The sequence below is a fragment of the Piliocolobus tephrosceles genome, chromosome 14, assembly GCF_002776525.5.
Source record: "Piliocolobus tephrosceles isolate RC106 chromosome 14, ASM277652v3, whole genome shotgun sequence".
NCBI lineage: Eukaryota > Metazoa > Chordata > Mammalia > Primates > Cercopithecidae > Piliocolobus > Piliocolobus tephrosceles.
In genome coordinates this window covers 25,978,833-26,006,166 of record NC_045447.1, presented here as the reverse complement: position 1 = coordinate 26,006,166, position 27,334 = coordinate 25,978,833, and the positions used below count along the sequence as shown (strand labels likewise).

At 40.5% G+C, this 27,334-nt stretch overlaps 1 protein-coding gene across 2 annotated transcripts; it reads right to left on the bottom strand.

The window, feature by feature from the left end:
- Positions 1 to 47: 47 nt before the first annotated feature.
- On the bottom strand, positions 48 to 24,993 carry ZFP37 (ZFP37 zinc finger protein). Of its 2 annotated transcripts, none has more exons than XM_023223772.2 (4): positions 24,766 to 24,993; positions 8,152 to 8,236; positions 7,723 to 7,857; positions 48 to 2,452 (listed from the first exon to the last, which is right to left on the bottom strand). In XM_023223772.2, exons 1-4 carry the CDS (start codon positions 24,895 to 24,897, stop codon positions 909 to 911), a joined length of 1,896 nt encoding a protein of 631 aa, XP_023079540.1. In that variant the 5' UTR covers positions 24,898 to 24,993; the 3' UTR covers positions 48 to 908. The 2 variants fall into 2 exon arrangements, with proteins under 2 accessions (XP_023079540.1, XP_023079541.1); XM_023223773.2 differs by having other exon boundaries at positions 8,152 to 8,233.
- Between the last annotated feature and the right edge of the window lie 2,341 nt (positions 24,994 to 27,334).

Here is a 27,334-nt window from a genome sequence, read left to right as displayed (position 1 = left end):
TTGTGCATATTAAAATATTTTAATTATAAAAATAATACATGTGCATAATTTAAAAATTCAAATATAGAAGGAAGTCTTGCTCCTATCCTAGAACCCAATCCTATACTCCTGTGCCCAATGGTAACCACCATGAAGTTTATTCTGTATTTTTTTCAAAGTCTATTCACATACAAATACATGTATATATGCATACTAAGATACATACACATACAGAGATAAGAGACAGAGGTTAAACAAACATACCCTTTTGTACACAAAGGGTAATATAATATATACATGGTTCAGCAACCTGCTTTTTTACACTTCACAGTATATCTTGAATATCACTCCCTACCAGCACATCTGTATCCTCAGCTGCTTTATTTTCTCTTGTTTTCCTGTTAACACTTTTTACATATATAACAACCCTTTCAAAAAGATTTCTGCTGATGCAGAAGCCAACACAGACATTAATAAAGAGTTGGGTGAAAATATCAAACAGGCTTATACAAATGGCCACACTCATTTACATAAGGCCATAAACAGATATGCAAATTCAACTATAATATATGGTGCTTAAGTACAAAACAAGAAGAAACACAGGAACTGTCAGCATATATAACTTGTTTCTCCATTGCTTTGAATATTCAAATTATTCACAAGTTTTAAGCTTTCAATTTCAATCTGAACATGTAGATCATTTATAATAATTGAGTATTGTTAAAACAATATTTTTTATAAAAGGTTTTGTATCAAGTTTAAACCCTTGTTTCCATCCACTGATTCTATATGAAGATCCATTTTGAAAGTTTCTCATGTATAACAATGTGTGATATCTTGCTGAAGGCTTTCTAACACTCTTTAAATTCAGTATATTTCCAAGGTTCAACAAAACTTTAAATTTAGTTAACAAATTTGCCACATTAACATCACTCATAAGATTTCGCTTCTGAATGAGTTTTCACATGTTTGGTTAGGGATGCATTTTGTTTGAAAGTTTTCCCACATTCATTACATTCATAGGGTTTCTCTCCAGTGTGGGATCGCTGATGTATAACAAGCTGTGACTTTGCATTAAAGGCTTTTTCACATTCATTACATTCATAAGGTTTCTCCCCAGTATGAGTTCTCTGATGTACAATGAGGTGAGACTTTTGGCTAAAGGCTTTCCCACATTCATTACACTCATACGGTTTCTCTCCAGTATGAACTCTCTGATGCTGAGTAAGGCCTTCAATTTGTTTAAAGGCTTTCCCACATTGATTACATTCAAAGGGACTTTCACCTGTATGAGTTCTCATGTGGTAAGTAAGAGATGAGCTATGTCCAAAGGCTTTTCCACACTCATTACATTTATAAGGTTTCTCCTTAGTATGAGTTCTTTGATGTATAATGAGGTGTGACTTCTTGCTGAAAGCTTTCCCACATTCATTACATTCAAAGGGTTTCTCACCTGTATGAATTCTCATGTGTTTAGTAAGGGATGAGCTATACTTAAAGGCTTTTCCACATTCATTGCATTCATATGGTATTTCACCTGTATGTGTTCTCACATGTTCGGTAAGAGATGAGTTATACCTAAAGGACTTCCCACATTCCTTACATTCATATGGCTTCTCACCTGTGTGAGATCTCACATGTTGAATAAGGTTTGAGCTGTGTCTGAAGGTTTTCCCACATTCAGCACATTCATAGGGCTTTTCTCCAGTATGAATTCTTAGATGGTCAGTGAGTGCATGTTTATGACCATGGGCTTTGCCACACTCAATACATTCATATGGTTTTTCTCCGGTGTGAGTTCTCTGATGTACAACAAGGTGTGACTTTTGGCTAAAGGCTATCCCACATTCATTACATTCATATGGTTTCTCCCCAGTATGAATTCTCTGATGGTCAATGAGTCCTTGTTTATGGCTGAGAACTTTCCCACATTGATTACATTCATAGGGTTTCACACAAGCTTGAGGTTTTTCATGCTTAGTAGATGAGCTAAGGCTGGATGATTTCTTATGTTTCTCTCTAGTTTGAATTTTGTCCTGTTTAATATGGGATGAGCTATGACAGCATAATTTGTCATGTTTTTTGCCAGTTTTGTTACACTTATCAGATGAGCTATGGTTGGATAATTTCTCATGTTTCTTTCCAGTTTGCTTTTTGCCTTTCCTTGTATCAGATAAGCTATGGTTGAATGACTTCTTGTGTTCTTTAGCTGCATCAGATTTCCTTTTTACACAGTTTCTTGAGTGATCAGGTAAATCTAAATTCTGTTTCAAAATTTTTCCATGTGACTCAAATTTAAGAAGCCTTTTCTTTGAAGGAATATGTTTTGTATGCAAATTATTTTTTTTCCCTGGTGAACCACAGTCACTGACATTCTCCTTAGTTTGAGTTTTCTTTTTGACTACAACTTCCCTGAGGAGTTTGTTTTGAGATTTCTGGTTATTTTCAAGCTGGTCATCATCTTGCTGGACTTCTAAAATGGAATTCAGTGAGATATTCTTGTGAATCTTTGTACTCTTATATTTTGGAATAAAACTTGTAAAGAAATGACCTGTTGTAGGGTTAAATTTTTATTCAGGCTGGTATACCAATGTAAATGAAACAACTAGGGTGAATGGACTTGAGGGAGAAGATGTTGTAGTAAAAAGAAGTGGGAAAAGTGACAACAGTGATTTTTAAAAGTTTTTGCTGCTTAAAAATATGAGTGTGCAACCTGGGATAGAAGATGAAATAAACACAAGGAGAAGTGAACAGAGAATAGATGGAGTAAAAAGAGCTTATGATTATAGCTGATACTTTTTGAGGTTTCTCGTAAGCCCAAGCTGCCCAGTTCTGGTAACTCCCAAGCTGGCCATAGTATATTGCTACTGCAGCCTATACTATATTACCTCAATTCTCCATGGGCACAGTTGGAGACAAATCTGACTCAAACCAAGATGTCCAACAAGATTCTTTCTTCTAACAAATTTGACTCCAGTTAGTCTCCACTTGGTACTTAAATTTAGAAATTATATAAAGCAGGTACTAGTAACCCATATTTTCTCTATGTAAACAGAAAGCTCATCAGGTCAAAGAATGAAATATCCACACACAGAGAAGCAGAGACATAAGAACTGTGTCTTTAAAGAGATCATTTGCACAATTTCAATTCCCAAGGGCTTCCTAGTTCCTTCCTAGTTCCTGTTTCTAGCCCCTGGTGAGGACTGGCTGAACTATCTTGTCCTTAGCTTGTAAGGGATATACTCACGTCCTTATTGCATATTCCTCTATGTACTGAAGCTAGCTAATGTAAACTTTTGTTATTATATCCAAAAGAGCCAGAAAAGAAAAATAAAGTGAGTCCACCAAGAAGTATTGACGAGCGGATAAGTGGCTGAGAAAATAAATAGGAAAGGTTATCCACTTTCTACTACTCATGGTGAATTTTTCTTGTAGTGCTTAGATCTTTTCATGCTGACATATCTTTTCCTTTCCATTGCTGCCACTGAAATGACCCCCAAAATGATATTCTTATACTTTAAAAATCCCTAGTTTCTCTACATTACCTTATGCTTTCATCAAATGATAAAATTCATTAGTAATTAGCTTAGCAAACAAACTTTACTCAATCTGATTTATAGTGTGCATCCAAGCTTGTTTTGTTTTCCAATAGTTTGCTATGGAATGTATATTTGTTCTTTTCAGGTCATTCTAATTGTCAATTATAAATATTAAGTTTATTCCTAGCTCTAAATGATTACTCACATTCTTTCTGCCATACATTAAACACTTACACATCTGAGATGTCTTCTTAATCCCTGCTTCCCTTCTCTGAGACCATTACCCACACTGAAAACTGTGGGCTGCTATATTTGTACTACATAGTCCGAATTCTGGCTAAAAACAATTGATTGGGCAGTGGTAAACACCAGGTAGTGCAATAATATTCTTTTGCCTAAGAACGAGAAATTGAAATTTATAGACTTCTGTTAGCTAGCTATGGATACTACATGTATAAAAACCTATAATCTTAAGAGCTGGGGCTACCATTTAGGGGTGTCCTTTTTCAGCTACATGCTATACGCATGGAAAAGCAGAAAAAGTTTCAGAGTGAGAATTAAACAGTCTTAGAGGAAGCAGATAGAAAAATCCCCATGACTTCAGAAAGAAAGAGGCAGGAAGTGAATAGCCACCTTGATGGTAAAGGAACATTACACTGAGAAAGTGAAAACTGGACTCAAACCGAAAAGAGTTATGGTATCTGAATGGATGCAAAGGAAATATTATTACTTTTATAAAGGACATTAAAGAGATTAATTCCCCTAGAGCAGAAGATCAGTTTTGAAAAATAAAAAATATATATATATGTAGACAGATATATATGTATGTTAGGGAGTCTAGAGAAGTGCAGTTGCTGGCTGCTTTTTCATTTAGGAAATTTTAAGTGATGCAGAGAGAATAACAAACTTTTAGGTACCATGACAAGGCTGTGTATTTCAATGCCCAAGGATGACGGAAAACATGGAGGAAAAATTTCCTTCTGGAAAGAAAGGAATCAAAACTGAAAACTTTCCCCTTGACATGTAATATTACAAGAACCTTTACAATGATAAATTCAGCTGGTCCCAACTGGTATCTGCCAGCAGAAAAAGGCATAAGGTACTACAAGAAAATATCACCATGAAGGAAAGGAGGAGAATTTGAACAAGTAAATTGGTGTAGTAATACGGTAATACCAGAGAAGAGTTGGGTCTGGAAGAGCAATTGACTAAGGCTGGAAGTTTTTCTTGAATCTGAGACAGTAACTAAAACATAAATGCTAAGCTAAAACAACTGTAACTTCAGAAACAAATATGGAACTCACTCGGCCCAGCAAATTATTGGAGAGAATAGAACAGTCCTTCTTTGAAGAGCCTCCTAAGTAGTATATAAGAACCTGAACCGGCCGGGCGCGGTGGCTCAAGCCTGTAATCCTAGCACTTTGGGAGGCCGAGACGAGCGGATCACGAGGTCAGCAGATCGAGACTATCCTGGCTAACACGGTGAAACCCCGTCTCTACTAAAAAATACTAAAAACTAGCCGGGCGAGATGGCGGGCGCCAGTAGTCCCAGCTACTCGGGAGGCTGAGGCAGGAGAATGGCGTGAACCCGGAAGGCGGAGCTTGCAGTGAGCTGAGATCCGGCCACTGCACTCCAGCCCGGGCAACAGAGCAAGACTCCATCTCAAAAAAAAAAAAAAAAAAAAAAAAGAACCTGAACCAAGAAGAGAGTCATTGTAGCAATGATAAAGATGTATTAAATGACTTAGGATTGTTTTTTAGCTGTAAAGTGTCAACAAGAAAAGTAAGGATAGCCAAAACTGGAGCTATTAATGGATGACTCAGAAACTCCACTGAGTCTCTTCATTTGTCATTTTAAAGACTGGTTCCTCTTAAGGAATTCATACAGTCTTGGACAATTGAGGGTCAAAAGAATCTTAAAAGACATAGCAGATATTCTGCTATTAATAATTTGGGGACTATGGTAACATAAATAATAACTGAATATTTTCATGTTTGGTGGTAACATCTAAGATCAATTAAAGCTGGGCATGGTGGCTCACACCTGTAATCCCAACACTGGGAAGATGAGAAGGGAAAATTGCTTGAGACCAGGCATTCAAGACCAGCCTGGGCAACATAGCAAGACCCTGTCTCTATGAAAAAAAGAGAAAGAATTAGGAAAAAAAACTGATTTAGCAAATTTATCTAAGAATTGGAAAAATTTAAGTATGAGATAATATGAGCCTGATTTGTGTGATGACATTGAACATTGAGGGAAAAAAAAAGCAGAAACTGAAGACAGGATAGTAACTCTATGGAAGACAGTCCTATAATCAGAGTACACCCTGATAAAAACAGGGAAGTTGAAAAGAACCTCTAATTTAGAGAGAAAGACAAAGCTTTCCATTTCTGACATCCTAAGAATAAGCTGTTGTGTAAGTAGGTCAAATATGAGTGTAAGACAAAGGAATTGGAGATGTCCATTTGGAAGTCACGAGTGTAGAATAAATAGCTTTTATTTGCACAATGAATAATCGATACAATTTTTAAAAAGAACAGATAGGAGAAGACAAAACCTTAGGGACACCTCAGCAAAATGAGAAGAAAGAGAAGCTAGTGAGTAAATGATAAAGAAGCACTTAGCGGATAAGATCTGATTCAAGTTGTACAATTCAAACTGGGTGAGTGAGAACTTCAAGCTAACAAAAACGATTAAAGTATGCACTGAAAAGTAAGCAGTGGGGACCTTAAAGTCAGAAATTTAGTTAGAGGCATGAATTCTGTGGGATTTGACCGCAGGGGTTAAGGAGAAAATGGAAATGATGATGTGCTATAGATCATGGGTCTAGAGAATTTCATAGTGAAAGGAGAGAAGGCCGGGCACGGTGGCTCAAGCCTGTAATCCCAGCACTTTGGGAGGCCGAGAAGGGCGGATCATGAGGTCAGGAGATCGAGACCATCCTGGCGAACACGGTGAAACCCCGTCTCTACTAAAAAATACAAAAAACTAGCCGGGCGAGGTGGTGGGCGCCTGTAGTCCCAGCTACTCGGGAGGCTGAGGCAGGAGAATGGCGTAAACCCGGGAGGTGGAGCTTGCAGTGAGCTGCGATCCCGCCACTGCACTCCAGCCTGGGCGACAGAGCAAGACTCTGTCTCAAAAAAAAAAAAAAAAAAAAAAAGAAAAGAAAGAAAAGAAAAGAAAGGAGAGAAATAACTCAGGACAGGAGCATCACGCCAAGAGATTTGGAAAGAGGGCAGATCTAAGAATGTCCGAATACATAGGAGAAAAATTGACACCTAGGGTCTTGAGTAAAGGAGAAAAGGAGAAAAGCTGAGGATATTAGGAAAAGGGAGGATGCTTTTTTAAAAAAGCACTGATTTATATAAGTTAGCAGGAGTGGGATTGAGAACAGCTAAGAGGGTCACTGCTCCTTCTGAAGATTGAGCAATGGAAGGGTCAGCTAGGCATCTGAGGGGCTGGTACCAAGTTTCAGAGCCCTGATTTTCACCTTTTATCCTACCGCAACCTGAGTGGTGTGAAAGATAGTATTATTTTTTCCTGTGGCAAGAGTATACCTCTCAGCCCCTCCCAAATGCATAGCCTTTTGAATTATAGCACTCTTCCCAGTGGAAGGATTCTACATTCCTACCATGTTGAACTCAGGAGTGGCCAGATGGCCTGCTTTGACCAACAAAATGTGAGCTGAAAGGGATATCTACAACTTTCAAGCAGTGACTGTCAGAGTTACCATGTGGTTCCACTCACCCTTTTTTTCCCTCTGTCATGAGACCAGAATTTGCCAAATGGAGAATGCTCTTTCAGCATAGGTCCCCAAATAAAGATAATATGGAATAGGGCTGTGGCTTGAGCAAGAAATTAATTTTTCTTACTGTAAGTAACTAAGATTGCAAGGGCTCATTCCTTCATGGAGCAAAACTGAGTGGAAACTGACGGATACAGGTGATATAACCAAACTCCCATATTTAACACTAGCTCACTACCATAGTGAACCTCACATAGAACCTCTCGTGTGAACAAATTCACAAAAGGAAGAGATATTAGAATCTCTCAGGTTATAGAATCTTTGTAGTTTGAAATATTATTTCCTTAGGAAATCCTGATTTTTTTCTACTGCTATTTTCTAGTTAAGAAAGAAGGGTCTAGGATCTTTAAGAATTTCAGAATAAATTATTCTCTGAAAATTTCAAAGTTACAACTTACTTCCATCAGTTTCTTTTTGCTTGGATCTTGCTATTTTACTTGGACAACCTTGACTGGGTCTTTTTCCCTTCCCCAACCATGGTGCTTCTCCTTTTTCCAACTTGGAGATCATGTCTGGTTTGGGAGCTTGATACCCTGCTCATGAGAAATAGCAGAAACTGAGTGTTAGAACAACCATCCCAGAAATGAAGCCCCAGCATTTGTACTTCAGGGCCTAAAGAATACATGGCTTCTGGAGTTTCACAATGTGAATGCCAGGTCAACTGAACAGACCTTCCATTTTGGAGGCAGGGGCACAAATATCTTGCCTAGTACCCAAAAGGGAAGAAAGCCCTTTGACCTACAAAAATGAAGGCTGAATTTATCAAGGACTCCAGAGAGAAGGTATCACAGTGGACACATTTTGAATTACAAAGGAATTGTTCTTACCCATTGAGGCTTGGTTGCTGTAGTTCTCCAGCATCACATCATGATACACGTTCCTCTGAGCAGGATCCAGTTGTTTCCATTCCTTCTGGGTAAAGGTCATAGTCACATGTTTGAATGTTACTGATACCTGTGATAGCATATTCCTGTTCACGCTTATGTTACCCACATTTGGTGAGTGATTTGGACAAGTTAATAATTTGTTCTTACCTTGACTACTCACTGTTGATCATGATATTATAAAGGATACCTATTCTCTACTCAATTTTTCATTATTTTGAAAAACAAAAACCATATTAAGAAATGTCCCTACTGAGCTGGGCACAGTGGCTCATGCCTGTAATCCCAGCAGTTTGGGAGGCTGAGGCAGGAGGATTGCTTAAGCTCAGGAGTTTGAGACCAGCCTGGGCAACATGGCAAAACTCCATCTCTACAAAAAAATATAAAACTTAGCTGGGCATGGTGGTGCATGCCTGTAGTCCCAGCTACTCTGGAGGCTGAGGCAGGAGGATCACCTGAGCCCAGGAGGTCAAGGCTACAGGGAGCTGAGATCACACCACTGCACTCCAGCCTGGCTGAGAGAGTGAGACCCTGTCATGACAAACAGAAATATCCCTATTGTGAATTTCTTTATTCAAGAGGACAGAATCATGTGCATATCGGAGAGAAAGATAAATAGCCAAAAAAAAAAAAAAAAAAAGAAAAGAAAAAAGGAACAGAATCAATCTTTGTCTTATCTTCTATAACAGGGGATGCTAAAAGGCTATTGAGCAGTATTTATAGTTTATAAGTTCTGAGGTAGAAGAATTGAGACCCTTGATTTTTATAACCAGTCAAAAAAATCATTTATGGGCTGGGCGCAGTGGCTTACACCTGTAATCCCAACAATTTGGGAGGCCAAGGCAGATGGATCATGTGAGGTCAGGAGTTTGAGATTAGCCTGGCCAACATGGTCTCTATTAAAAATACAAAAATGAGCCAGGCGTGGTGGCAGGCACCTGTAACTCCAGCTACTTGGGAGGCAGAGGCAGGAGAATTGCTTGAACCTAGAAGGGGGAGGTTGCAGTGAGCCAAGATCAAGCCATTGCTCTCCAGCCTGGGCAACAAAAACTCCATCTCAAAAAAAAAAAAAAAAGACTCATTTATGTTTGGCGGCAAAAGTAAGATATCTTAGGCATATAAGAATGCAGAAAGTATACTACCAATGTTCTTTAGAAATAAAGCAGAAAGTTGGGGAGAAATAGAGGAAAGGGGAAGGGGAAGAGAAAGAGGAAAAGAAGCAGAAAAAGAGAATGAATGATTTTTAAAAGAAGAAAAAATGGATCAGAATAAAGATTTCAAAATTGGGAAAGACTTAATATATGAGAGAGCTATGATTAATACAACCAGTAAAATGTCTAGTTAAATCTAAATAACTTGATAATGTGCCTGTACAACTGTTATGAAAGTATCCTTAAAATCAAGAAGTATGATATGAAAAAAAATAAGCAGAACCCTAACTAGGGGGGTGGGGGTAGGGAAGAAATTAAAGTATGTTAAAGTCCTCTTATTAGGCAGGTAAAAGGAGGATGGCACAGCTATTGGAGAATTTTGATACTGATAAATACACATTCAAACATGTTTGTCTAATGTTTAAAGATAATCCCTTATCCTCACAGACAACCAACCTTTTTTTTTCTGTCTTTTTATTTTTGTTTACTTTTTATTTTTTGGGATGAAGTCTCACTCTGTTGCCCAGGCTGAAACGCAATAGCGTAATCATAGCTCACTGACACCTTGAATTCCTGGGCTCCAGCAATTCTCCCACCTCAGCCTACCAAGTGGCTGGGACTATAAGCATGCACCACCCAGGCCTGACTGATTTTTAAATTTTTTTGTAGAAACAGGTTCTTGCTATGTTGCCCAGGTTGGGCTCAAACTCCTGGGCTCAGGCAATCCTCCCACCTCAGCTTCCCAAAGTGCTGAGATTACAGATGTCAGCCACTGTGCCTGGCCAGACCACCATTCAATTACCTGCAAAAGTCATCAATTTAACCCCACAGACCTCTAGTCACTGACTACCAATAATCTCCCATCATTGATTGTCACTGGCCTTCCAATCACTGAGCTGATACAGACAGCCTTGCCTAATTACTGGGCCTATAGCTCCAAAATGACTGGGTAAAGCAAACCTCCCAAACAGAAGCAAACAGTAGCAATCACTTGCCCCCACGGACACTCCAATCACATATTCTCACAAGTCCCTCAACCAGTGATACCCACAGGACACATAGTAATCGATCTCCCATTACCCTAAATCCCTCATCTTATCGATCCCCAATCACTGACACCAACAGAATTCTCAAGCAGTGGCCTTTATAGAAACTCTAATTACTGCCAGCAAATTCCACTCCTCCCTCAACCTCTTTAGCCACTCCCTTCATTTACATACTTTACCTGAAATCTACCTGTCTCCTGAGGATCCTGCTTCCTTACAGGAGCCTCAGAGGAGTGGAAGCTATCTTTCCCGCACCACTCCCCTCCCCGCCATGACCCATGTACCTCAGGTTCTAAAGATGCGGTAAATGATTACTTTCAACCATTTCTCATTCTTCCTTCAAAATTCATAGCTTATTTATAGTATCACCAGATTTTCATCTATTAACCCTCCTGGGTCCAGTGATTTCCTAGGAGGACTCACATGACTCAGTATATAATTGTACTCACAGCTATTATTTATTGTAGCAAAAGTGTACAAAGCAAAGTCAGTTAATCAGCATGGGATAAAGTCCAGAGGACACCAGGCACCAGCATCCATGAGTCCCCCCCCAGTGAAGTCATATAGAACATGCTTAATTCTAATATTGAGTTATATTAGAGTGAGTTATAATACATGTATGAAATGTTGTCTACTAGGGAAGCTCATTAGAGACCAGTACTGCCCAAGGGTTTCACTGGGGACTCATCATGTAGGCACTCTCTGCCTGCATGTACAAAAATTCCAGACTCCCAGAAGAAAGCAGGTGTTCAGCATAAACCACATTGTATATATTCTTTAAGCACTGGGAACTACTCTTAACCTGTTCTGGGAATGGTGGGATCCTTCCTGAAATCTAATTTCCCAGATGCCAGCAAAAAGCAAACCTTGCAAGCAGGCCTGTCTAAGGATAGCAGTTTTTGACTTCTATGTTAACTCTGTTCTGCAGTCATCCCACCCCATTCACTGAAAACTTTACCACCAGCTAAATCCCTGCCATCATGCTGCACTACCTCTGTATCAATGTGGAAGAGCCATTCAACACCCTTGCCTCTCTTTTTCATGAGGTCAACAATCTTTTCTTCCACTCAAATTCAGCCACCTATTCATCAATCATCTGCACTTACACCTTGCCATCACTATAACACCTCCAAAAATCTCTAAGACATTCCACCCTCTGACTATTATTTCCTATCCTGCTACTTGTTCTAGTACTTTTACTCCAATAATTCTCCAAACTCATTGAGCCCTCTGATCCTAACCACTTTTTCACAATCTTCCACCCTTACCTAGCCTTTCTTTCTTGTTCAGATTCCTTGTTCTAGCACCATACACAATCAATTGAAAACTATAAAGTTTTAACTTCCTTTCTCCTCTTCTCCTCCACTGTACTCACCTATCAAAGCCTCAACCTTGGTTAAATCCAACTCTCCTCTTAATCTCTGCCTGCAACCTTGCAACTGAACATTGCAAGAGAAAAATAAATCTGTGCTGAGTGGACTAACTTCAAATTTATAACACATATGCCAAATGGGGATCTAATACTGTCAGTAGTCCTACCTAACCCTAGAAAATGCACCTTTCCTTTTTCCTAGATGATTATTTTGAACATTCTCCTTTTTAACTCTGAAAACTCCAACATCCACCCCTTTCCCACTCTCGGCTGATGAATTTGCTTCATGCTTTCAAGAGAAAATAAATCCAAATGGACAAGAATTACCTTGCCTTGTTACCACCAATTCCACCAACCTGTTTCCAAACTCATATATAATATACCTTCTCGCCGGGCGCGGTGGCTCAAGCCTGTAATCCCAGTACTTTGGGAGGCCGAGACGGGCGGATCACGAGGTCAGGAGATCGAGACCATCCTGGCCAACACGGTGAAACCCCGTCTCTACTAAAATATACAAAAAACTAGCCGGCAAGGTGGCGGGCGCCTGTAGTCCCAGCCACTCGGGAGGCTGAGGCAGGAGAATGGCGTAAACCCGGGAGGCGGAGTTTGCAGTGAGCTGAGATCCGGCCACTGCACTCCAGCCTGGGTGACAGAGCAAGGCTCCACCTCAAAAAAAAAAAAAAAAAAAAAAAAAAAAAATATACCTTCTCTTCTGTCAAAATGGGAAGTCTTCCTTCTCTCACCTAAGGCCAGTTCCTCCATTTGTGCTCTCAATCCCATCCCCAACTGCCTTCCCAACGACTTCACCCCTGCAAGTACCTCTTTCTCTTTTGTAACATCTATTCTCCCTTTTACTTGGATCATTGCCATTGACACACAGAGTTGCCTTAATATCATTCATCTGAAGAAAACCCCCTCTTGATTTCATATCCTTTACAATGTCTATTTCTCTGCTTCCTGTACCAGCAAAACTCCTCATAAGTGTTGCCTATACTTGCTGTTTCCACTTCATTACCTCTCATTCTTTCAACTCACTCTAACAGGATGTTATCCCCTTAACTCCAATAAACGAGCTCTAATCAATCAAAATAACCATTGAGCTACATACTGGCAAAATCAAATGATCTCTAGTCCTGCTTTGGGACTCAAAAGTGTATATCACAATTGATTACTCCTATTGTCTTGAAAGGCTTTCTTCTCTATGCTACTTTGACATCCACTTGCACAGTTTTCCTCTTACTTCAATGGGCATCCCTTATTCTCTCTTGTTTTTTGTCTTCTTGTAGGGAAAGGATAGGTTAGCCTGTTACTGTGTTATTATAGATAGAAGTAGGTTTAAGAGACTCCATTCGGCTCTCTATTTGAGATGCTGTTAATCTGTGACTCTACCCCCAATCTTGTCCTTGCTAGAGACATTGCTGTGCTAATTAAAGTTGAAAGGATTTTGGGAGGTAAGGAATGTGCTTTGTTAGGTAAATGTTTAAAGCCTGCTTGTGGTTAAAGGTCAGTACCATTCCTATAAATCTCAGTAAAAGAAAAACATCTGTCTCCTGCCCGATCCTGGGAAAATGCAACAGCTCCGTGTACCTGTATGCCTTACTGCTTATTTACTCCCTTATCTTTTAGGCAATAAATACCGAGGGAACTCAGAGACCAGTGCCAGTGTGGGTCCTCTGAAAGCACAGCACTGGTTCCCTGGGGCCCTGCTTTTCTTTCTCTATACTTTGTCTCTGTGTCTTTATTTCTTTTCTCAAGTCTCTCGTTTCCACCTAGCGAGAAGCACCCACAGGTGTGGAGGGGCAGGCCACCCCTTCATCTGGCGTCCAACGTGGGAGCTTTTTGCTAAGGTGAAGGTACGCTGGAGCGTGGTCATTGAGGACAAGTCGACGAGAGACTCCCGAGTACTCTACAGTCAGCCTTGCGGTAAGCTTGTGCGCTCAGAAGAACCTAGGGAAACAATGGGGCAAACTAAAAGTAAATATGCGTAGCTTTATAAAAATTCTCTTAAAAAGAGGGGGAGTTAAAGTGTCTACCAAAAATCTAAATACGCTCTTTCAAACAATAGAACAGTTTTGTCCATGGTTTCCAGAACAGGGAACTTTAGATCTAAAAGATTGGGAAAAAATTGCAAAGAATTAAAACAAGCAAGTAGGGAAGGTAAAATCATCCCACTTACAGTATGGAATGATTGGGTCATTGTAAAAGTAGCTTTAGAACCATTGCAAACAGAAGAAGATAGCGTTCCAGTTTCTGATGTCCCTAAAAGCTGTGCAGCAGATTGTGAAAAAGAGGCAGGGATAGAATCCCGGAAAGGAAAAGAAAGTTCACACTGTGAATGTGTAGCAGAGCCGGTAATGGCTCGGTCAACGCAAAATGTTGACAACAATCAATTACAGGAGGTAATATATCCTGAAACGTTAAAATTAGAGGAAAAAGATCCAGAATTAGCAGAGCCATCAGAGTCTAAACCACGATGGCCAACTCCTCTTACAACAGCTCAGATGCCTGCAACCTTAGAACCTCAAATGCAGGTTAAACAAGTACAAACTCCAAAAGAAGATCAAATAGAGAAAGACAGAGTCTCTGTCATGGCAATGCCAATCCAAGTACAGTATCCACAATATCAGCAGGTAGAAAGTAAGATCCAGCAGCCAGTAGCCTATCAATACTGGCCGCCAGCTGAACTGCAGTATCGGCAGCTCCCAGAAAATCTGTGTGGACAGCCAGGAACATTTCCAGTGCCACAGGGCAGGGCGCCATATCCTCAGCCGCCCACCATGAGACTTAATCCTACAGCACCACCTAGTACACAGGGTGGTGCAATACATAAAATTATTGATGAGGCAAGAAAACAGGGAGATATTGAGGCGTGGCAATTCCCAGTAATATTAGAAGCAAGACCACCTAGAGAAGGGGCTCAAGAGGGAGAGCCTCCCGCCCGTGGCTGAAGCCAGATATCAGTCCTTTTCTATAAAAATGCTGAAAGAAATGAAAGAAGGAGTAAAACAGTATGGACCCAACTCTCCTTACATGAGAACATTATTAGATTCCATTGCTCATGGATATAGACTCATTCCTTATGATTGGGAGATTCTGGCAAAATCCTCACTTTCACCCTCTCAATTTTTACAATTTAAGACTTGGTGGATTGATGGGGCACAAGTGCAGGTCCGAAGAAATAGGACTGCCAATCCTCCAATTAACATAGATGCAGATCAACTATTAGGAATAGGTCAAAATTGGAGCACTGTTGACCAACAAGCAATAATGCCAAATGAGGCCATTGAGCAAATCAGGGCTATCTGCCTCAGGGCCTGGGAGAAAATCCAAGACCCAGGAACTGCCTGCCCTTCCTTTAATACAGTAAGACAAGGCTGTAAAGAGCCCTACCCAGATTTCGTAGCAAGACTTCAAGATGCTGCTCAAAAGTCAATTACCGACGAGAATGCCCGTAAGGTCATAGTGGAGTTGATGGCATATGAAAACGCCAATCCGGATTGTCAATCAGCCATTAAGCCATTAAAAGGAAAGGTTCCCGCAGGATCAGATGTAATCTCAGAGTACGTTAAAGCCTGCGATGGAATTGGAGGAGCTATGCAGAAAGCTATGCTTATGGCTCAGGCAATCACAGGAGTTGCTTTAGGAGGACAAGTGAAAACATTTGGGGGAAAATGTTATAATTGTGGTCAAATTGGTCATCTAAAAAAGAATTGCCCAGTCACAAATAAACCAAATGTAACTACTCAAATTACTACAACAGATAAAGGGCCACCTGGCCTATGTCCAAGATGTAAAAGGGGAAAACATTGGGGTAATCAATGTCGTTCTAAATTTGATAAAAATGGGCAACCAGTGTCGGGAAACGAGAGGAGGGGCCAGCCTCAGGCCCCGCAACAAACTGGGGCATTCCAAATTCAACCCTTTGTTCCTCAGGGCTTTCAGGAACAACAACCCCCACTATCGCAAGTGTCTCAGGAAATAAGCCAGTTATCACAATACAGCAATTATCCCCCACCACAAGTGGCAGTGCAGCAGTAGATCTATGTGCTTTACAAGCAGTCTCTCTGCTTCCAGGGGAGCCTCCACAAAAAATCCCCACAGGGGTATACGGCCCATTGCCTGAGGGGACTGTAGGACTAATCTTAGGAAGATCAAGTTTAAATCTAAAAGGAGTTCAAATTCATACTGGTGTGGTTGATTCAGACTATGAAGGTGAAATTCAATTGGTTATTAGTTCCTCAATTCCTTGGAGTGCCAGTCCAGGAGACAGGATCGCTCAATTACTCCTACCTTATATTAAAATTGGAAACAGTGAAATAAAAAGAACAGGAGGGTTTGGAAGCACTGATCCAGCAGGAAAGGCTACATATTGGGCAAGTCTGGTCTCTGAGAGCAGACCTGTGTGTAAGGCCATTATTCAAGGAAAACAGTTTGAAGGGTTGGTAGACACAGGAGCAGATATCTCTGTCATTGCTTTAAATCAGTGGCCAAAAAATTGGCCTAAACAAAAGGCTGTTACAAGACTTGTCGGCGTAGGCACGGCTTCAGAAGTGTATGAAAGTACAATGATTTTACATTGTTTAGGGCCAGATAATCAAGAAAGTACTGTTCAGCCAATGATTACTTCAATTCCTGTTAATCTATGGGGTCGAGATTTGTTACAACAATGGGGTGCAGAAATTATTATGCCTGCTCCGTTATACAGCCCCACAAGTCAAAAAATCATGACTAAAATGGGATATATACCAGGAAAGGGATTAGGAAAAAATGAAAATGGCATTAAAGTCCCAAATGAGACTAAGAAAAATCAAGAAAGAAAAGGAATAGGGTATCCTTTTTAGGGGCGGCCACTGTAGAGCCTCCTAAACCCATTCCATTAACTTGGAAAACAGAAAAACCGGTATGGGTAAATCAGTGGCCACTACCAAAGCAAAAACTGGAGGCTTTACACTTATTGGCAAAGGAACAATTAGAAAAGGGACACATTGAGCCTTCATTCTCACCCTGGAATTCTCCTGTATTTATAATTCAGAAAAAATCAGGCAAATGGCGTATGTTAATGGACTTAAGAGCCGTAAACGCTGTAATTCAACCCATGGGGCCTCTCCAACCTGGATTGCCCTCCCCGGCCATGATCCCAAAAGACTGGCCTTTAATTATAATTGATCAGAAGGATTGCTTTTTTACCATTCCTCTGGCAGAGCAAGATTGTGAAAAATTTGCCTTTACTATACCAGCCATAAATAATAAAGAACCAGCCACCAGGTTTCAGTGGAAAGTTTTACCACAGGGAATGCTTAATAGTCCAACTATTTGTCAAACTTTCGTAGGTCAAGTCCTTCAACCAGTTAGAGACAAATTTTCAGATTGTTATATCATTCACTATATTGATGACATTTTATGTGCTGCAGAAACAAGAGACAAATTAATTGACTGTTACACATTTCTGCAAGCAGAGGTTGCCAACGCAGGACTAACAATAGCATTTGATAAGATCCAAACCTCTGCTCCCTTTCATTATTTAGGGATGCAAATAGAAAATAGAAAAATTAAGCCACAAAAAATAGAAATAAGAAAAGATACATTAAAAACATTAAATGACTTTCAAAAATTGTTAGGCGATATTAATTGGATTCGGCCAACTCTAGGCATTCCTACTTATGCCATGTCAAATTTGTTCTCAATCCTAAGAGGAGACCCAGACTTAAATAGTAGAAGAATATTAACTCCAGAGGCAACAAAAGAAATTAAATTAGTAGAAGAAAAAATTCAGTCAGCGCAAATAAATAGAATAGATTCTTTGGCCCCACTCCAACTTTTGATTTTTGCCACTGCACATTCTCCAACAGGCATCATTGTTCAAAATACTGATCTTGTGGAGTGGTCATTCCTTCCACACAGTACAATTAAAACTTTTACATTGTACTTGGATCAAATAGCTACATCAATTGGTCAAACAAGATTACGAATAATAAAGTTGTGTGGTAATGACCCAGACAAAATAGTTGTTCCTTTAACCAAGGAACAAGTTAAACAAGCCTTTATCAATTCTGGTGCATGGCAAATTGGCCTTGCTGATTTTGTGGGAATTATTGATAATCATTACCCAAAAACAAAAATCTTTCAGTTTTTAAAATTGACTACTTGGATTTTACCTAAAATTACCAGACATAAACCTTTTAGAAAATGCTCTAACAGTATTTACTGATGGTTCCAGCAATGGAAAAGCAGCTTACACAGGGCCAAAAGAGCGAATAATCAAAACTCAATATCAATCAGCTCAAAGGGCAGAGTTGGTTGCAGTCATTACAGTGTTAGAAGATTTTAATCAACCTGTTAATATTATATCAGATTCTGCATATGTAGTACAGGCTACAAGGGATGTTGAGACAGCTCTAATTAAATATAGCATGGATGATCAGCTAAACCAGCTATTCAATTTGTTACAACAAACTGTAAGAAAGAGGAATTTCCCATTTTATATTACTCATATTCGAGCACACACTAATTTACCAGGACCTTTAACTAAAGCAAATAAACAAGCTGACTTACTAGTATCCTCTGCATTCATAAAAGCACAAGAACTTCATGCTTTGACTCATGTAAACGCAGCAGGGTTAAAAAACAAATTTGATGTCACATGGAAACAGGCAAAAAATATTGTACAACATTGTACCCAGTGCCAAGTACTACACCTGCCCACTCAAGAGGCAGGAGTTAATCCCAGAGGTCTGTGTCCCAATGCATTATGGCAAATGGATGTTACCCATGTACCTTCATTTGGAAAATTATCATATGTTCATGTAACAGTTGATACTTATTCACATTTCATATGGGCAACATGCCAAACAGGAGAAAGTACTTCCCATGTTAAAAAACATTTATTATCTTGTTTTGCTGTGATGGGAGTCCCAGAAAAAATTAAAACTGACAATGGACCAGGTTATTGTAGTAAAGCTTTCCAAAAATTCTTAAATCAGTGGAATATTACACATACAACAGGAATTCCTTATAATTCCCAAGGACAGGCCATAGTAGAAAGAACTAATAGAACACTCAAAACTCAGTTAGTTAAACAAAAAGAAGGGGGAGACAGTAAGGAGTGTGCCTCTCCTCAGATGCAGCTTAATCTAGCACTCTATACTTTAAATTTTTTAAACATTTATAGAAATCAAACTACTACTTCTGCAGAACAACATCTTACTGGTAAAAAGAACAGCCCACATGAAGGAAAACTGATTTGGTGGAAAGACAACAAAAATAAGACATGGGAAATAGGGAAGGTGATAACCTGGGGAAGAGGCTTTGCTTGTGTTTCACCAGGAGAAAATCAGCTTCCTATTTGGATACCCACTAGACATTTGAAGTTCTACAATGAACCCATCGGAGATGCAAAGAAAAGCGCCTCCACGGAGACGGAAACACCGCAATCGAGCACCATTGACTCACAGGATGAATCAAGTGGTGATATCAGAGAAACAGATGAAGTCACCACGCACCAAGAAGGAGGAGCTGCCAACCTGGGCACAGTTAAAGAAGCTGACACTGTTAGCTAGAAAAAGCCTAGCTAGCACAAAGGTGACACAAACCTCAGAAAAAATGCTGCTTGCAGCTTTAATGGTTGTATCAACGGTGGTAAGTCTCCCCATGCCTGCAGGAGCAGCTGCAGCTAATTATACCTACTGGGCCTATGTGCCTTTCCCGCCCTTAATTCGGGCAGTGACATGGATGGATAATCCTATTGAAGTATATGTTAATAATAGTGTGTGGGTACCTGGTCCCACAGATGATCGTTGCCCTGCCAAACTGGAGGAAGAGGGAATGATGATAAATATTTCCATTGGGTATCGTTATCCTCCTATATGTCTAGGGAAAGCACCAGGATGTTTAATGCCTGCTATCCAAAATTGGTTGGTAGAGGTGCCTACTCGCAATCCCACCTGTAGATTTACTTATCACATGGTAAGCGGAATGTCACTCAAACCACAGATAAACTATTTTCAAGACTTCTCTTATCAAAGATCATTAAAATTTAGGCCAAAAGGGAAACCTTGCCCCAAGGAGATTTCCATAGAAACAAGAGATTTAGTTTGGGAAGAATGTGTGGCCGATAGTGCTGTGATTTTACAAAACAATACATTTGGAACTATTATGGATTGGGCACCTCGAGGTCAATTCTACCACGATTGCAAAGGACAAACTCAATCCTGTCCCAGTGCACTAGTGAGTCCAACTGTGGATAGTGACCTAGCAGAAAATTTAGACAAACTTAAGCACAAAAAATTACAGTCTTTCTACCCTTGGAAATGGGGAGAAAAAGGAATCTCTACTCCAAGACCAAAAATAATAAGTCCTGTTTTTGGTCCTGAACATCCAGAATTATGGAGGCTTACTGTAGCTTCATACCACCTTAGAATTTGGTCTGGAAACCAAACTATAGAAAAAAGAAATCATAAGTCATTTTACTCTATCAACCTAATTTCCAGTCTAACAGTTCCTTTACAAAGTTGTGTAAAACCCCCTTATATGTTAGTCGTAGGAAATATAGTTATTAAACCAGACTACCAAACTATAACTTGTGAAAATTGCAGATTGTTTACTTGCATTGATTCGACTTTTGATTGGCAGCACCATATTCTGCTAGTGAGAGCAAGAGAAGGCGTGTGGATCCCTGTGTCCATGGATCGACCATGGGAGGCCTCGCCATCCATTCATATTTTGACTGAAGTATTAAAAGGCATTTTAAAAAGGTCCAGAAGATTCGTTTTTACTTTAATTACAGTAATTATGGGATTAATTGCAGTCACATCTACAGCCGCTGTGGCAGGAGTCGCATTACACTCTTCTGTCCAGACAGTAAGCTTTGTTGACAATTGGCAAAAGAATTCCACAAGGTTGTGGAATTCACAATCTGGTATCGATCAAAAATTGGCAAATCAAATTAATGATCTTAAACAAACTGTTATTTGGATGGGAGATAGGCTCATGAGCTTGGAACATCGTTTCCAGTTACAGTGTGACTGGAATACTTCAGATTTTTGTATTACACCCCAAATTTATAATGAGTCTAAACATCACTGGGACATGGTAAGACACCATTTACAGGGAAGAGAAGATAATCTCACTTTAGACATTTCTAAATTAAAAGAACAAATTTTTGAAGCCTCTCAAAGTTATTTAAATATTGTCCCTGGAGCTGAGGCGTTAGATCAAGTGGCAAACAATCTTTATGGATTAAACCCCACGACTTGGATTAAGTCTATTGGAAACTCTACTGTAGTAAATTTTGGAATTATGTGTCTCTGTTTAATCGGTTTGTTTTTAGTGTGCTGGACCAGTCGAAGAATCCTGCGCCAAAATCGAGAGAATGAACAAGCCTTCATCGCCATGGCACATTTGTATAGAGGAAAAGAGAAAAAAAATGTTGCAAAAAGTCAGGGACCTTGAACAGAGGGACTGGCTGGAGCCACAACAAAAAAAACATAAAATATAAAGATTTCATGGACATTTTATTAGTTCTTCAAAATTTATACTTTTGTAATTTCTTATGTCTGTCTTTAATCTCTTAATCCCATTATTTTCTTTGTAAGATGAGGAAGATATATGTCACCTCGGGACCCTGTAATAATTGCCTTAACTGCACAAATTGTTTGTAGAGCATGTGTGCTTAAACAGTATGAAAACTGGGCATCTTGAAAAAAGAACGAGATAACAGCAGTGTTCAGGAAACAAGGGAGGTAACCTTGAATTGGCCGCCGGTGAGCCGGACGGAACAAAGCCATATCTTTTCTCCTTTTGCACACAAATAGGAGAGATATCGCTGAATTCTTTTTCTCAGCAAGGAATATCCCTGAGAAGGAGAATGAGCTCTAAGGGTAGGCCTATAAACGACCCCCTTGGAGGTGTGCCGCCTTTTACAGTTGAAGCCGAAGGGATGAAATAAGCCCCGGCATCCTGTAGTGCTCTCAGGCTTATTGGGAGGAAAAAAAAAATTCCCACCTAATAAATTTTGGTCAGTCAGGTTGTCTACTCTCAAACCCTATTTCCTGATAAAATGTTATCAATGACTATGCGTGCCCTAAAATTTCATTAGCAACTTTAATTTTAATGTTAACACCATCCTGTGATTTCATCCTGTCCCCACTTATTCTGTAATATTCTATTACTTTGTGAAGTATGTAATCTCAGTGTCATGATGATAATGGTGATTGTGTTGAAAAGAAAAGGGGGAAATGTAGGGAAAGGATAGGTTAGCCTGTTACTGTGTTATTATAGATAGAAGTAGGTTTAAGAGACTCCATTCGGCTCTCTATTTGAGATGCTGTTAATCTGTGACTCTACCCCCAATCTTGTCCTTGCTAGAGACATTGCTGTGCTAATTAAAGTTGAAAGGATTTTGGGAGGTAAGGAATGTGCTTTGTTAGGTAAATGTTTAAAGCCTGCTTGTGGTTAAAGGTCAGTACCATTCCTTTAAATCTCAGTAAAAGAAAAACATCTGTCTCCTGCCCGATCCTGGGAAAATGCAACAGCTCCGTGTACCTGTATGCCTTACTGTTTATTTACTCCCTTATCTTTTAGGCAATAAATACCGAGGGAACTCAGAGACCAGTGCCAGTGTGGGTCCTCTGAAAGCACAGCACTGGTCCCCTGGGGCCCTGCTTTTCTTTCTCTATACTTTGTCTCTGTGTCTTTATTTCTTTTCTCAAGTCTCTCGTTTCCACCTAGCGAGAAGCACCCACAGGTGTGGAGGGGCAGGCCACCCCTTCATCTTCTACCAGACTTTTAAATGTCAGAGTGACCCAGGCCTCTGTCCCTGGCTCTCTTCTCTTCCCTGTCTTCTCTTCCTAGGTTACGTGAGCCAATCTTAAGGCTTTAAATATCATCTTCATTGTGATGCAATTCAAAAATGGCTCCCTAGCTCACACCTTTCCTAAGTTCCAGATTCATGTATATAGTGGCTACCCTATATCTCTAGGTAGATATGCAATGAGCATTTTGACATAGCCAAAATAGAGCCACTGACATCACCCCCAGATCCCATTTCTATCCACCAAATCTAGTCTTTTCTACCATAACGCTTCCCATTCAGAAAATGGAATCACCATCCATCCAGTTCTTCAGGTTAAAAGTCTAGATGTAAATCTCGATTTTTCTCTTCCCTCATACTCCATATATCAATGTATTAGTAAGTTATATTGTTTATCTCCAGATGTATTCTGAATTTGATTTCATTTTGCTGCTACAACTCTATTCTAAATCACCATAATCTCTTGTCTTTTACTATTGCAAAAAATTCCTAACTGACCTCCCTATACCTACCTACTCTTGCCCCTCTGCAGTCCATTTTCCATGAGGTAGCCATGGTGATCTTTTCAAGGTATCAATCAGAACAGATTACTCCCCTGCTTAAACTCAATGGCTTCTCACTGCATCTAGAATAAAATCCAAATCCTTACACTAGCCAATAAAATCGTACATTATCTGATACCTTCCTACCACTATGATTCACATCTTTTTACTTTTCCTCTGACTGTGCTCCTACAGCCCTAATCTTCCTTCCCTTTTTTAAGCATACCAAGTTCACTCCTACCTCAGGTCCTTTGCAGTTGATGTTTATTTTCTTCCTGGAACACTCTTTCTTCAGATCTCTACATGGCTGCCTCCTTGTGATGATTTATGCCTCAAGCCAACTGTCATTTCCTAAGGAAAGCTTTCCATGACTAACATGGCTAAAGTCATGCACTCCCTACCCTCAATCATGCTCTACCACATCATTCTCTTTTACTTAGTTCAGCACTTATTAGTGTCTGGAATAATTTTATTTGTTTATATTTTATCATATCTTTCATATTTCTAGAATGTAAGTCATTGAGGGAGGGATTCTGGTTCTGTTTCCTGGCGTCTCTCCAGCATTTAAAACATTCCCTGGTTTTGAGGACAAAGCAGAGACTGCAAAACAACAACAAACAAAATCAAAAACACTCCCTGGCATAAAATAAGTGCTCATCTTACAGTCTGTCTGTTCCTACTGTTCCTGCAAGTTTTCAATCACTGACACCCAAATACTCCCCATTACTAACCTTCACAAACTTCTCCCAATTATGGATCTCTACAAGTTCCCAACTATCACTCTCCACAGAACAATCATTAACCTCCACAGACCTCCAATCACTGACCACTAAAGAACCCTCAATTATTAAACCCAGCAATCCCCTCAAACTCCTGACCCCTTAGGCTTCTAGTCACAGAATCATAGAGGGTCCTCAATCATTAATTCCTACTAATCACCTCATTACTCAAAGCACAGTTATTACTGCTAGACATCACGTAATCATTGACTTGCATTCATCCCCAATTACCTTTTCTCCCCAGATGGCATACAAATCATCTACCATCCCCAGAGACACCTCAACATTGACTCCCCAAACTCCAACAGTCATATTCCCCCCTCACTGGCCCCCTGATTCCTCCATTACCCACTGACCGTCAAAGATACTGCTAATCAAACTTGCACAAACATCACCATCACTGACTCCCAAGCCCCAATCCCTGATGCTCCCAGATGTTCCCAATCACTTAATTTCCCAAATCCCAACACTGACCATCTTTGATAATCCAGGCTGTAACCACCATAGGCACCCATAATCGCTGGCTCCCATAGACACCCCAAACCGCCAATTCCCACAGTCCTTCCCTATCTCTGACACATCACAAAGTCCCCATTTCTGATCCCCTTCCAAACTCTGACATTCAGTGACTGCCGGAGACGCCTCCCCATCATTGTCTGTACAGATCCCTCAGAATACTGATATCCTAAAGCCAAATCACTAACTCCACAGATAACTCAGAACACTGACCTCCCAAGAGACCCTTTAGCATTGATTTCACCAACTGCCAAATCACCTATCGTCACAGACTACTCCAATCACTGCCCCGCAGTTAGACCATCTCTAACCGCCAAACCACCCTGCCTCATTACAGCCCTCACCGCGGCGCTGGCCTCGGGCTCGGACACAGCCATCCCCAGTGGTCGCCCAGCCTCTTTGGTCGTTCCCGCACTTCTCCTCCGGTCCACGGTCTCTGGCTTTGTCAGAATCCGGTAGCCGCTGGAGACTGACATGACGACTACCCGGAGAGGGGCCTTAGCGGGTCCGGCAGCTGCGATGGCGGCGCCCTTCGGTAATAGCCTACGGGCGCGGCCATCTTGGGAAAGGGCCAGCCGTACAGCGGAAATGCGGGGACTTCTGGGACAACGAGATCGGGAAGCGAAAGCTGGCGAGGGCGTTACTTACAGGGTACAGGAGTGATGCAATCAGAACGAGCCGGAACCCGGTTCGGTTACGCATTACAGGAGTGACCTGGGCCTGACAACTCACTACCGGCGTTCGGGTCGCATCACTGCCGGAAGATATTTTACAGAATTTGGAATTGCTTTTCCGAATACACGTCAGTGCAGCCAGCGGCTAGAAGTCCAGGAATCACAATGCTTATTGCGGACTTCAGAAGGCTGGGATGCGAGAAATTGGAAGCAGAACGGAGAAAAGCCTGATCGAACAAATAACATTGTTTTATAGGGAGAGACGTTAATCTTTGAGATATACGATAAATCTTTTCATATATAGTGTAAGAACAATAAGAAAAACTGAAACAGGAAGTTAAGTGAACACACCACTTTTCCTTGAGAGCCCGGGTTTGGTGAAGATATTTCAGCAGAATAATCAAGCACTTGGAGAAATAATTCCTTAATGCGCCATTTAATGCATTAATTGCATTCATTGAATATGTGCAGGTTAGGGGCTGTGCTATGCAAGGTACTGGAAAAAGAGTTCAGAGGGGTAGGGATGGTATAAGTCCAGAGTCCAAAGGCCAGAAAACCAGGGGCTCCAAAGTGAAAGGGCAGAAGATGAATGTCCCAGCTCAAGAAAAAAGAGAAGGTGGTAGGGAAGTGTGGATAGTTAACAGGTTTTTTTAAAAACAGAAAAGAATGAATAAGACCTAATATTTGATAGCACTACAGGTGTATATATTCAATAATAGTTTAGTTGTACATTTCGAAATAACGAAGGATAATTGGATTGTAACACAAAAGATAAATGCTTGAGGGGATAGACACTCCATTTTCCATGATGTGATTATTACACTGTGCATGCCTGTATCAAACTATTTCATGTACTCCATAAATATACAAACCTACTATGTACCCACAAAAGTTAAAGATTAAAAAAATAAAGCAAAGAGGATTCACCCTTTCTCCACCTTTTTGTCCTATCAGGCCCTCAGTGGATTAGATGATGGCCACCCACATTGGCGGTGGCTTCTTAGTTTGCTAATTCAAATGCTAATCTTCTTCCAGAAACACACTAACAAACCCAAAAATAATGTTTCACCAGTATTCTGGGCATCCTTTAGCCCAGTCAAGTTGACACATAAGTTAACCATCACCCTAGCTATGACATACGCAGACTTCCATTTTACACAAACTGTGAGATAATAGGTTTGTGATTCTTTAATCCTCTAAAGCTGGTGATGAATTGTTATCCAGCAATAGTAAACTAAGGACTCAGTGAAGACTGAAAAATAATTGATGGGTTGAAATTCCTTTTCATCTACTTAGGACACAGCCCCCTACACCATGTTTCTGACAGAGTATTCTCTGAATGTCACCTATGTAGGTGTAGACAATTGCTTTGTTTCCCGCTCAGATATGGCCCTGACTTTAATTGTTCCTGATATTACAGTCCTAATAAGGTACATATTTTTTTTAACAACACTCTCTTCCTTTCTTCCACACAAATCAGAAGGAGAGGCAGGTCAGATGCTCCACGATTTTCTTAAAACCAGCATATATACATACGTGGCAGGGATGAGTGAGTACGGTGGATCTGTATGAATGTGGTACTCTTCAATATACCTTTGGGAGTAGACCTGAAAATTCTCCCAACAGGGACAGGGGACACATTTGCGGAGATACGTGTGTCAATTTGGCTGATTCTACTGAATTCCCTAACGAAGACCTCTCACACGGTAAATATGTATCCTATTTATTGTCATTCATACCGGAAGGCAACGGGAAGGGAAGGAAATACTAAAACGTGAAACCAAACGACAAAGGGACATCACTTCTATAAGAGTGTAACATATGTAGGAACACTCTCAGGATCACAATGATTGACGGAACACCAGGATAAGTGGATCTCCATCTAAGGCTTGCTCTCAATGGCCCTCCACGATTCCAGGCACCTGCGTGCCTCCCCTCACTCTCCCTGATTTCCTGAGCCCACGCTACCTATCGCTCATCGGTACAGGTGCTTTGTAAAGAGCTCAGGTGGATTCTCTCCATCCCACCTCTTTTCCCAAGACAGAAGCCACCGTTCCAAGAAACCCAGTGGGACATTCCCCTTCCACCTCCTTCTTCAGAGTTGCCCAGGTATTTATCACTGGTTAGGGAGAGAAGCTCCCAGGTTTCACTCACAAGGCAAAGGACGCTGGCATACGCGCGCACACACACGCTCTCGCGCGCGCATGCGCCCCCCCCCCCCCCCCCCCCCCCCCCCCCC